This window comes from Lycium ferocissimum, chromosome 11 (genome assembly GCF_029784015.1).
Source record: "Lycium ferocissimum isolate CSIRO_LF1 chromosome 11, AGI_CSIRO_Lferr_CH_V1, whole genome shotgun sequence".
Lineage (NCBI taxonomy): Eukaryota > Viridiplantae > Streptophyta > Magnoliopsida > Solanales > Solanaceae > Lycium > Lycium ferocissimum.
Genome location: NC_081352.1, coordinates 37,551,475 through 37,564,710, shown reverse-complemented (window position 1 = coordinate 37,564,710; position 13,236 = coordinate 37,551,475). Strand labels below are relative to the sequence as shown.

General features: G+C 31.0%; 1 protein-coding gene across 1 annotated transcript; it reads right to left on the bottom strand.

Moving 5' to 3' along the window:
* Nucleotides 1-368: 368 nt before the first annotated feature.
* Nucleotides 369-2,451, bottom strand: LOC132038645 (uncharacterized). The gene has a single exon (XM_059429326.1). It carries the CDS (start codon nucleotides 2,400-2,402, stop codon nucleotides 627-629), a length of 1,776 nt encoding a protein of 591 aa, XP_059285309.1. The 5' UTR covers nucleotides 2,403-2,451; the 3' UTR covers nucleotides 369-626.
* Nucleotides 2,452-13,236: the final 10,785 nt, after the last annotated feature.

Below are 13,236 nucleotides of genomic sequence, written 5' to 3'. Positions count from 1 at the left end.
CTGGAAAATGGTAGTCTAATATATTAGGACAAAAGTGACAAATCGGTTCAAAATTAATAATTTTTCTGGTTGAGATGATATCCTCATTGCTTTTTAATGACCTTTTGACTTGTGATTTCAAAGAAGAAAAAATCCGCAAGTACTTCATTAACTTCTTGGTAGTTGTACAAAGCTTTACAATTGCAGTTTATAGCTTACAAATAAGCTTAGACAATCTTTTTATACCTTGACCTTGATTAAATGGGGTGATAGTTGAGTTTTGAAACAGAGGTATATATTTAGTAGTGATTTTAGAAGCTTCAATTTTCTGCTAATCTTTGCACCTGCATAACTCTTACCAGCAATCACACGACCCATCAGTGCCTGTATTCTTCTTTCCAACTCATCACAGTGACATTTCATTTATTTGGCATGATCAGTTTTCAGTACAGAAGACACCTGAGGATCAACATTCCAATCAACTACCAATACATAGCAGGATGTTCTTTGTGTGATTGCAGAGTCCGCTTTCCACCTCAAATGAAATTATACAAGAAAAAACACTTGTCCCTGAGTAACATTACAATATTACATTCTTTATCCAATATAGCACAAGGAATCTTTCTATCTAGTCCTACATAACTAACTCATTTCTTCTGACCAATTTCGCCTTCTAGTATTGCATGTCTGGTCAACACAATTTCCTTTACCAGATTCTTATAAGTGAATGGTCTAACTGCAGCTTTCATGAACAACTCAGGAGGCATTTTACCTTTCTTAAGTTTCCTTCTAAAAGGACCAAATCCAAAATTCTCCCACTCCGTTGGGCTAACCTTAGCTCTAACACCTCTCATTGCCAATTCATCTCCACCATCCTCCTCCACTTCTTTTTCCCTCTCTTCCATTGCATCTATATGTTTTTCATAAAACTTCGTAGTCGTCTCCATATATTTCTTGGCAAACTTCTCCATCGCTTGGTTGCTACCCAATGCCTTCTTAAATTCATCATCCCAAAATCTAGCATCCTCTTCTTGACTTGAACCGTCATCCTCATCATCTTCATCTCCACTTGCATCCAAATCCACATCGTACTGACCCTCATCTTCGTCTCCATCTTCACCATCTTCATCGTCCTCAATCCAGTCAACTATCTCAGTCTCTCCGTTGTTATTACTACCATAATCATCATCATCATCTGGTGCATCACAACCCATCTCCATATCCTCCAACTTCGCCTTCCACTCTTTCGTATAAGGATGCAACAAATGCACGGGATGATTGCCCAACAAAAACATCAAACACTTGGACTTCTTCTCATCACTCAATTTCTCATAACCTTTTACAACATCATCCACAAATGCCTTAGGATTCACTCTCACAATCTTACACAAACCACCAAAATAAGTACACAATTGCACTCTCCCATTATCATCCTCCAATTCAAACATAAAATCCTCTTCACTTTCTGGATCAAGCAATGGCGTTAATGCCTTAAAAAAGTCATCTTGAGGCTCAAACCTACACTGATACACAGGCCTTTGTACATACACAATATCAGGTCTCATCCACGCTGCACACTGTGTGATCAAAGACCTAGCCTTATTCCCGAGCCGCCCCATCAAATTCCATTTATCTAACCTTTCATTCCCAGCTTCAACTACAACTTCAGATACTAAAGTCCATTGTTGCCATGGAAAATCTGATATCCTCCACTTAGGATGCCTAACAAAAACCCAAAAATACCTAAACCCCACATTTTTATCCATTGCATCTAATCTATTCTGAAATTCTTGAGCCATTTCATGTTGCTCTATTTTCTCCCACTCTTCTTGATCCTTAACTTCACCAATCATCGATACACATTCGTCCGAAAATCGCCCTCGAATAGGCTCACCTAATACAACTCCACGCCAAGAATATGGCCCAAATTGACCATACTTATACCAATCATAAGGGTGTTTGAGATTTGGGTCATCTTTTTCCATAAACCTAACCATTCTATCATACCCCAAACCAATCATTTGTAGCTCTTCTTCACTAAAATTATCCGGGTAGTTTCCATGAGGATTCTTTAGCCTATAAAAAAGACTCTCAGCTAATTTCTTGCTTTTCCGGCGAGCATTTCTTTTAGCTTGTCGCCGGAACTCTGCGCTTCCTTCAATACGCCCACCACCGGAATTTTCTTTTTTCCGGCCGGCAAATGATCGTATATCTCGCCGGAAAGTGACGTCATTTTGCAGGAAAATTTTGGGTTTTTGGTTGTGGGATTGGATTGTGAGGGGTTTTGGAGTTCTTGAGGTGGATGGAATTAAGGGTAGTGTTCTGACAAGAGGGTTGAAGAATTGGATGAGAGATGGTGATTGAAGAGTAGTTGAGAGGGTAGGGTTTAGGGTTTTAGATACTGACAAGTTGTGGTTTTGCATTTTGGAGAATTTTTTTTGCGTTAACTAGGGGAGGAGTGAGCTGTGTTGCTTTATAGGATAATGGGGATTTAACTAAGAACAGATAACAAATGAAAAACCAAGATAGTAGCATAAATAGGACTGAAATAGAGATCTTTTCCCCACAAACTGATGATAATGAGGACATGTACTATGCACAGTTTTAACTTAATCAAAAGCATAATTAGTTTTTTTTTTCTTCCTTGGATAAATCATTGAGGATAGTGCATGATTTTTGTTTCTGCTGGATTATGCATAATATTAGATCCTCATATTAATCTTTGAGAAACTCGGATCTTTTTAATATAATAGTACTTAGTATCAACCAAAAATCGGAGCATTTTAGCGGGATATGCTAGAGAGAATCCCAATTAACTTCAATGTTCAAAAATTATTTGGCAAACTTTAAATCATGACTTATATAATAAAATAATGTAATAAGAGACATTTCTTTAGATATAATTATATAACACTTAAAGTACATACTATGCTAAGTGCATATCACCTTCTTGAGCAGGGGCGGAGCCAGGTAAGGCCAGAGGTTTCAAACTCTCCTCCGGTAAAAAATTACACTGTTTATATATGATTAAAATTATTTCTTATGTGTGTGTGTGTGTGTGTATATATATATATATATATATATATATATATTGTAATAGACCTTTGGAAAGGAATAGTAGTAGCAGACTATATAAAAACTTATAATGATACAGATGCGGAAACTATGTATAAATACTTAGAGACATTTTTAGGAGAATCAGCTAAAGCTCTATGGGAAGCATATAAGGAGGATTTTCCAATGGAATTCCAATACTTAGTATCCATAGGAGCAAATCCATACAATTTTACCAATAAAATACATACTTTAATTACGGAGAAGATCCAAATAGTGGATTAGTAATACTACAAAGAAATGCTTTAATCAAATTAGAGCAGTTAAGCATAAGTACCGGTTTCATATTAAAAAAATTTTAAATGATTATTTTTATTATTGTACAATTAGTGGAAACGCTTTTGATCAAGAACTAGGAAGAAAAATTATTTAATAAACTACCAGAGCTCTAGGAAGAGAGAGAGAAGACGGATGGAATAAAGAGAGACGGAGTAGTACAAAATCCTAATTTAAAATGGTCAATAGGACATAGAATACAACATATAATGGACATACTACAAGAAAAATGTACGCATATATAAATACAAAAACAATTAAAACAAAATGAGATGAATTTTTGTAAAAGTGTGGTATACACTACTCGAGTTACGATAAAGACAATTATAAAAAGAAAAGATATAAGAAATACGAACTCAATATAATAGAAACTACCCTCAATACAATAGAAAGAAATACTATCTTAGAAAATCATCGGTCAAAAAACCCTATCTAGACAAAAATAGACATATAAGAAAATACGAACGAGATAGAAATTATAAAAATAAACCGGAATGTTTTACTTGTGGAAGTGTAGAACACTTAGCAAATACATGTCCAAAAAGAATAAATAATAAGACACGAAATTCACAACTAATTGAAGACTTTCAAGAAACCTTAATAAATGTAGATGAATATATGTCGATACGTAAAGTATATACTCCATAGTAAGTGTAGATGCGAAGAAAAAATTAAAATAGACTCATCGTACTCGGTAAGAAGAAGAATTAATTAATGAGATAGGATTAGAAAAACTAGACCAGTTAGAACCAATTCAAATGGATAATTTTGCAAATTATCGAAGATTATAATCACGACTTCGAAACAATAAAGGTTTAGATAGTAATGCATGTTTCTCTTGTAAATAGTTTTCTAGTAGAGATAAAAGAGAAAAAATGTAAATTATTGTTTTATAGAAATGTATTCATTTATAAAAAAAGAATTTAAGACAAAAATACACAAAGAAGAAAGACATAAAAAAATAGAAGACCCTACTATTAGTATAAGAATAATGACATTAGAAACTAGAATGAACGAATTAGAAACCTTTTATATAAATTAGAAAAAGGAAAACAAAAAGAAGAATAGCGAAGATGAAGAAATAGGTTTATCTAATATCAACCGTGAAGAACAATTAGAAGATTGAACTAATTAATAGAAAACCATGGATTAGTATGTAATGAAGATAAAAACTTAGGAACAATAAAAATACTTGCAAGAATTAAAATAGATGTTAAATTAGAACATTAGCATTAGTAGATTCGGGATGTACTAAATGTATAATAAATCTTCGAATAGTTCCATTTTAATAAAATTTTTTGATAAAATTTGACATGCAAATGGACGGAACTCATAATATATATAAACATTATGTTCATAAGGCATACATTAGCTTTATCAGTACTTGTCTAAAACTTTTTAAAGCCATATATTATAAAATGGATAAAATATGGGTAAGAGACTTGAATATAAATATAGACTTTTCATCGGATTAGACTTTATGTTACATAATAATGGAAGTTGTATGATTTCAAGAGATTAATTTTTCTAAAATTATTACTCATATACCAGACAAGCTCCGAAACTAGAATTTATATAAGAAGATCTCTACTGCCAAATTTCTATAAGGGGGTAGTAAATTTTTCAATAAGATTGTTTCAAGAAAATATTCAAAGGACAAAGCAGAAATATTCTTTATTTTTCTTTAATTTAGTACTAATCTAATATCTTCGGTATTAAAGTGTTTTTGACCATTTGATCGTGTTTTTTTTGAATACAATGGCCCCTATATATTTTTTAAGTCTTTTATAAAACTTCTAGCATAATTTATCTATTCCTTAAGAATTTTTGTAATTCTTTAACATTATCTAATTTATCCGGCATTTCTAACCTTTATTTTTGGACATTAAAACGGTTGCAATTTTATTTTGCCATCTCCTAGAATACTACTAGAATAAAAAAGTTTATATGGTTTTTACATAATTCCATCTTTTTCTTGCTAGATTATTAGAAAACATTTAAACTTTTACAAATAATCTAATTTTAGATTTAGGAGGAACCCCTAAATGTTCTTTCATGTCTTTACTAAATACTAATATGTCATCTACATATACTAGGACAAATCTTTTATAGTACAATAAGCTATCCATTTTTCTTTGAAAAATTGGTGGATATCTTTAATCGTGGAAATGGCATTACTAACCATTCAAGAGAAATGTCCTTTCAGTGAATTTGATTTAAATCTTAGTATCCATTCTATTCTTTCTTCATGCATTCGTGATGTATTAAGTATAGAATTTACAATCAACCTAAGACGAAGATCTTTTTTACTTTGTATTCTATTTATTAGAAAAGCATCCACAAAAAGCAACTTATATGACAAAGAGAAATGGATAGTAAAGAGACTATCATTAAGTTTTTGTAATTTATTACCATTCTAGCTTTTCCTCTTACTATCTCACTATGATTTCTTACCATAAATGCGTAGGAGATATTATTTTAGAATAAGAATAATTTCAAGATCTTCTTATTACTCCTAAATCTAACAATTCTTTTATTTGTACTTTAAAGTCTTAGACGTCTTGGTTAAAAAAAAATTATATATATATGTGTGTATATATGTCTAATTTACATACAATTTTGTTATTTTTCCAATGTTTTAAAGGTTTTTCACCTATAATTTCTAGGACAATCTAGTATTCTTATTATATTATCTAAATCTTTTTGGTTTTTTATTACTCCTATCTTTCTATCCCCGTTTTAAAATTATATAATTTTGTTTCTATATCTATTAAAGTATAATTTTTTTTCTATTAGATTATCGTCGTCTAGTATTTCTTCTTCTTCTAGAATTAAATTCTTTATTTCTCTTTTGCTTTTACAACATGTATTGTTGTCTTGACAATCCTTACAACAACTCTCTTCTTTCTTTTGTAGGTTTATTTGATCTGGAGTAGAGATCTTCTTATGTCTAATTCTAGTTTCAGTTTTATGAGCTTGTACTGGTGTATGAGTAATATTTTTTAGAAAAATTACTCCATCTCTTGTAATCAAGCAACTTCCATTGTTATGTAACATAAAGTCTAACCCGATGATGAAGTCTATATTTATATTCAAGTCTCTTACCCATATTTTATCCATTTTATAACTAGGTTTGTAAAATTTCGAACAAGTGTTGATAAAGCTAATGTATGCCTTATGAACATAATGTTTATATATATTATGAGTTCCATCCATTTGCATGGCTACAACTGGTTTGTCTAGAACTTTTATTAAATTTGGTGGAACTATTCGTTTATTTATTATACATTTAGTACATCCTGAATCTACTAATGCTAATGTTTCTATTTCATAGTCATCTATTTTAATTCTTGCAAGTATTTTTATAGTTCCTAATTTTTTATCTTCATTACATACTAGGGCTCCATGGTCTTCTATACTCATTAGTTCCGCCGTTGACTCTTCCGGTATTGTTCTTAGCGGTTGTATATTAGATAAGTATTTCTTCATCTTCGCTATTTGCTTCTTTTTCTTTTCCTTTTTCCAATTTACATAACCTGGTTTCTAATTCGTTTATTCTGGTTTCTAAAGTCATTATTCTTATACTCATAGTAGGGTCTTCTATTTTTTTATGTCTTTCTTCTTTATGAATTTTTGTCTTAAATTCTTTTTCTATACACATGATACATCCTTCTATAAAACAATTTTTACATTTTGCTCTTTTATCTCTACTAGGAAACCATTTACAAGAGAAACATGCATTACTATCTAAACCTTTATTTCTTTCAAAGTCGTGATATATCTTCCGATATATTTGCTAAATTATCCATTTGAATTGGTTCTAGGTCTAGTTTTTCTAATCCTATCTCATTGATTAATTCTTACGTTTCCGAGTCCGATGAATCGTTTTAATTTTTTCTTCGCATCTACACTTACTATGGAGTATATACTTTCGTGTCCGACATATATTCATCTACATTTATTAAGGTTTCTTGAAAGTCTTCAATTAGCTGTGAATTTCGTGTCTTATTATTTATTCTTTTTGGACATGTATTTGCTAAGTGTTCTACACTTCCACAAGTAAAACATTCCAGTTTATTTTTATAATTTCTATCTATTTTGTATTTTCTTATATGTCTATTTCTGTCTAAATAGGGTTTCTTGGCTGATGATTTTCTAAGATAGTATTTCTTTCTATTGTATTGAGGGTAGTTTCTATTATATTGAGTTCTGTATCTATTATATCTTTTCTTTTTATAATTGTCTTTATCGTAACTCTGAGTAGTGTATACCACACTTTTACAAAAATTCATCTCATTTTGTTTTAATTGTTTTTGTATTTGTATATGCGTGCATTTTTCTTGTAGTATATCCATTATATGTTGTATTCTATGTCCTATTGACCATTTTAAATTAGGATTTTGTACTACTCCGTCTCTCTTATTCCATCTCGTCTTCTATCTCTCTTCTAGAGCTCCTCGGTAGTTTATTAAATAATTTCCTTCCTAGTTCTTGGTCAAAAGCGTTTCCACTAATTGTACAATAATAAAAATAATCATTTAAAAAAATTTTAATATGAAACAGCCTACTTATACTTAACTGCTCTAATTTAATTAAAGCATTTCTTTGTAGTATTACTAATCCACTATTTGGATCTTCTCCGTAATTAAAGTATGTATTTTATTGGTAAAATTGTATGGATTTGCTCCCATGGATACTAAGTATTGGAATTCCATTGGAAAATCTTCCTTATATGCTTCCCATAGAGCTTTAGTTGATTCTCCTAAAAATGTCTCTAAGTATTTATACATAGTTTCCGCATCGGTATCATTATAAGTTTTTATATAGTCTCGGCTACTACTATTCCTTTCCAAAGGTCTATCAATCGAATTGGTATCTTATGTGGATCATGAGAAAAGCTATATTTAATATTTTTCCTTTATTACCTCCTTCTTGGAGAATGATAGGTTCTTCTATAGGCATTTTTTCCCGATGGTTTTATATTTTCTATTGGTTCTCCTGCTGATCTAAAAACTCTTCTTCTAGGTACATTTCCTGTGCTTGTGTCTATGTATTGTTCTCTCGTTGTTCTTTGAAATGGACTAGAACTAGATGCACTAGATTCCATTAATTCTTTTTGGCTTATTATTGAGTCTATTTCTTCATCACTATCTTGTATATCTTCTAATATCTTATCGAAAGTGACTGATTTCTCTTGGTGTATATGTTCTACTCTATATCCCCAATTATCGGTTCTAGCTCCACATAATTTAAAGTGACTTATAGTTTCTTCTATTGTTAGATCTCCTAACTTACATCCTTTACATCTAAAAGTTATATTGTTATTTTTTCTATGACGTATTTTTGCTTCTTCTATAGCTATGTCTACTTCAAAATCTTTTTGTATTAATTCTATGTTCATAAAGGTTGACTGTAGGTTCATTTTTATCTAGAGTACTTTCTTCTTCTGATGTCTCTTTTTGGTGTATAATTATAATTGGTAAATCTTATAGATGTCTCTCCTTTAGAATTAGTGTACATTAGGTGCGACTCGGTTGTAAAATTTTCTTTCTACTAATAGTTTAATTTCCATTCTTGCGTATTCTTAGTGATTTATTTTTATAGGTTTAATTAAATTTATTCCTCTATTTCCCATTAATTCTACAACATCTTCTACTTTAATTTTAAACTTAGTATTACTATTATTTGTCATTTTTCCTAAAAAATCCTACGAAATTGTAAATTATTACCATTACACATTTCTTCGTATCCTTTAGTCTCGTATTCCTATTTTTATATGTTTTCCTAGAATTCTCGCTAAATTCATTATAAAATGGACCAAACTATTATATTTCAAAACAAATTTTACACAACAATTAACTTTTTTTTTTTTTTTTTTTTTATGATTTTTGTCCAAATACGAATTTTGTTATACCGTTCATCTCTTTCTCTTAACCTTTGTTCTTAAATCCTTTTCTTTAACCACACGCCGTTATTACCACGGCCAACATCGTCCTTTAGACATTAAACCGGCCTCTTTTAAACCTAGGAATTTACAGGTTAATCCATCGAGGTTATTAAGAAGTTAAGAGAATAACCATATACTAAGAATAACAAATTCATGAGGATCAGGAAGTAATTACTTAAACTTGATAATCACAAAAGGATTTAAAGAAGTAATTACTTAAACATAATAATCACAAAATAATTTACATAGTAGGGAGATTAGTGCAGAAAACATAGTAAATAACTTACATGATTTGAAGAAGGAGGGAGGTTTCCTTAATGGGAACCCCAAAAACTACTTCACTTTAGGGGTAGTACCAAAAAAAACTTAGTACTATTTTACAATAGGAGTTTATATTACACGATTTTTGCAATATACCTCTCTCTAGTATGTACGGGCGTAAGCCAAGTGTGAATCTTGAAATGGAAAAGAACGAAAATTTACCATATCTCCTTCTTCAAACTGGATCAAATGGTCAAAAACACTTTAATACCGAAGATATTAGATTAGTACAGAAAATTAAAGAAAAAATAAAGAATATTCCGGACTTAAATATGCTCCTAGAAAATGAAACTATTTAATTATAGAAAGGATGGAAGCTTCGAAGGATGGGGAGCCGTATTAAAGACAAACCAAATAAATATAGTAATAAAAATGAAGAAAAGATATGTGCTTATCAAAGCGGTAAGTACCGAGAAAAAGGAAATATGAGTAGTATAACAACGAAATTTTGAACCGTAATATATGGCTTAAATAGTTTTATAATATATACTAAATAAACCGTAAATATTGGTAAAACCGTGAAGCTATAGTCAAATTTTATCAAAAAATTAATGATAAAAGTAGCTTAATTCCAAGATGGTTAAACTTTATGGATACTCATCTCAATTTATAATTTAACATTCGAACATATAAAAGGAAAAGATAATAATCTCACGTACCAATTAAGTAGATTAAAGATCACATCTAACTAATTTTCTATTTGAACGCTAACATCGTAGACCATCAAGTTCTCGGACAACGGACTAAGGAAAACATAGCCTAACCCAAGACACAAAACCAACTTGTAAAAAGTTTAAACTATGTAATCTTCATTTTAGACCTACATCGCATCCCGAAACGCCCTAGAAAGAATACATTTTGGAAACAATAATTTAGTATTTTTTCTAATTTAACTTTTAAAGTATTTAACAATATGTAATATTGAAAAAAAGGAAGACTTGTTTAGTAGACAATTTATGGATATCGCATAACAAAAAAGACTCGGTCATTTTGTAGCCACTCTAAATGCACTTTGTCCAATTTTACTAGACAAAAATCTAGATAAGAAATTTAAATTTTATGTTGTAGTCCATGGTAGAACTAATGGTATTTTTCAAACCGGATAGAACTTCATGTTTATTCTATCAAAGATATAAGAAGATCTCTTTTTAAAGGCTTTAATGATTTACTTAGAGGCATTAGACTATGCTAGACAAGTATTGGGACCAAACTATTATATTTCTCCACATAAACAAAATCACAAATAGAACCCCTCGGTCAATATACAAAAAGACACAGACAAGGTGATTTTTTGCGATGTATCTCTACTATGTCCGAGATTCGAAGACTTAATAAAACAGAAGAGACACTAATCCAAGAAAAAATGAAACTCTTGGAACAAGCAAATCGTTAGAACAAAGACTACAACATGTTAAGTTTGAATTAGTACCAATACAGTTCTCCATCTAACAAAAATGGATGAGACGGGTGTGCATTCCACACACTAGAATGCAAATAGATCAAGTATCGGATAAAGATACGGCTAATCCGGTTCAAACGGTAGAAGGAAGGAGGGATCAAATCCGTTTGTTTGTCACTTTGCCAAAAAGTGAAGATGGGATGTTCATCTCTCCGTACAAGACGAAGACTACCAAAGATTCGACAACAAGAGCTACTTCTACCAAGAAAAGCATACTTGCAAAAAAGAAAAAAATGACAACATAGAAAGTGTAGTTAAAGAGACTTTGGAAAGATTTTTCCAAAAAAAAAGAACAAGACAAGCATGTAATCAAGAACCCTAGTCCGAATTATCTCCAAGTCCAAGGATGTTTTTGTTTTGCTCATAGTTCGAAGAAGGAGATATGGTAAATTTTCGTAACAAATGGCATTTCAAGATTCACAAGACCCAAACGACTACGATTCGGGAATGAGTTTTGATTCTATTGCACTACATAATTTAGACACGTAAAAAAAAAAAAAAAAAAAAAAAATATATATATATATATATATATATATATGTGTGTGTGTGTGTGTGTGTGTGTGTGTGTGTGTGTGTGTGTGTATGTGTATGTGTATGTGTGAAAAGCAAAATAATCGAGGACAAAAATAGAGAGAGAGAAATAGTCATCATGAGACAAATGAGAAAGATTCGTTGAAACGGCTAAAAGACAAGTGAAAGTAACTTTAATAAAGCAACGACGGAAATGGATCGGCTCGCGGACAAGAAGATGAAGTTTCCTTTTAAAAAAAAGTTCACGTGACAATGGGGCCCAAAGAGTCTTTCATCCTCTATTTAAAAGATTCTTCAACATTTTGAAATCCGAAGTTGAAGTCCGCCAAGACATATACTATGAAATTAATATGTAGAAAATAAAGACATTGAACAAGATAATAACCATCTTCGAAAAAACTCCCATATTCCCCTTCTCTTTCATCAAATGCTCCAATACTATTAATATTGCCCAAAAATAATGTAATATAAACTCCTATTATAAAATAGTACTAAATTTTTTTTACTACCCCTTGTAATTAGTTTTTGGGGTTCCCCGAAAAGGAAACCTCCTCCTTCAAATCATGTAAGTTATTTACTATGTTTGTCGCACTAATTTCCCTACTATGTAAATTATTTTGTGATTATTATGTTTAAGTAATTACTTCTTTAAATCCTTTTGTGATTATTATGTTTAAGTAATTACAATCCGATCCACATGAATTTGTTATTCTTAGTATATGATTATTCTCTTAAGATCTTAATAACCTCGATGGATTAACCCGTAAATTCCTAGGTTTAAAAGATTCCGTTAGGATAATAAATAAAGGACGATGTTGGCCGTGGTTACCGGAGTGTGGTTAAAGAAGACTGTTATTAAGAACAAAGGTTAAGAGGAAGAGATGAACGGTATAACAAAATTCGTGGATCGGACAAAAAAAAATCATAAAAAAAAAAAAAAAAAAAAAGTTTGGGAGATAGACAGAAAATTAGTTATAACTACATAATAAGAAGAAATTTGGGAGAGAGGAAGTACCGAGTAGGATTGTTAAAAATTTATTTAAAAACAACTTTAATTTCCTGCTTTGTCCTTTGAACTTTTCTTATTAAAAAGAACATTATTGAAAAATTTACTACCCCTGTGTGTCCAAATACGAACCGGAACCATTGAACGCCGGTCATCGATTCAGGTTAACCGTTTATTATATACTGGTCCGGTTTTAATTTTTTTGGAACCAGAATTGGTTAAACCGGTAAAATCGGAACTGGTGGAATTAATTTTTTTTTTTTAAATAGAGCCGTTGGGCTACTCTGTTGGACCGTTGGGCAACGGTCCCATTGCAAATAGCGTTGCCAAACGGTCCCAAACCCATATTTTAGCCCCCTGACCCCCAAACTTTTTTTTAACACTTTAACCCATTCCCCACCCCTATATAAACCCCTCTCCATTTTCATTTTAATCCTGACCGATTGATTAACTTCTCTTTCTCTCAATCTCTCAATTATAGTTATTTTGCAACAATTAGCCACTTTAAATTTCTCTCAATTAAATATTATAAAGTCTTATTATAGTTTCAATTATTAATTTTGCAATTATAATATTGTTCGTGGAGTTGGTGATTTTGCAACA

What these genes read in the sequence shown, in the direction of transcription:
- LOC132038645 (XM_059429326.1), bottom strand. Translation starts at nt 2,402, where the DNA reads ATGCAAAACCACAACTTGTCAGTATCTAAAACCCTAAACCCTACCCTC.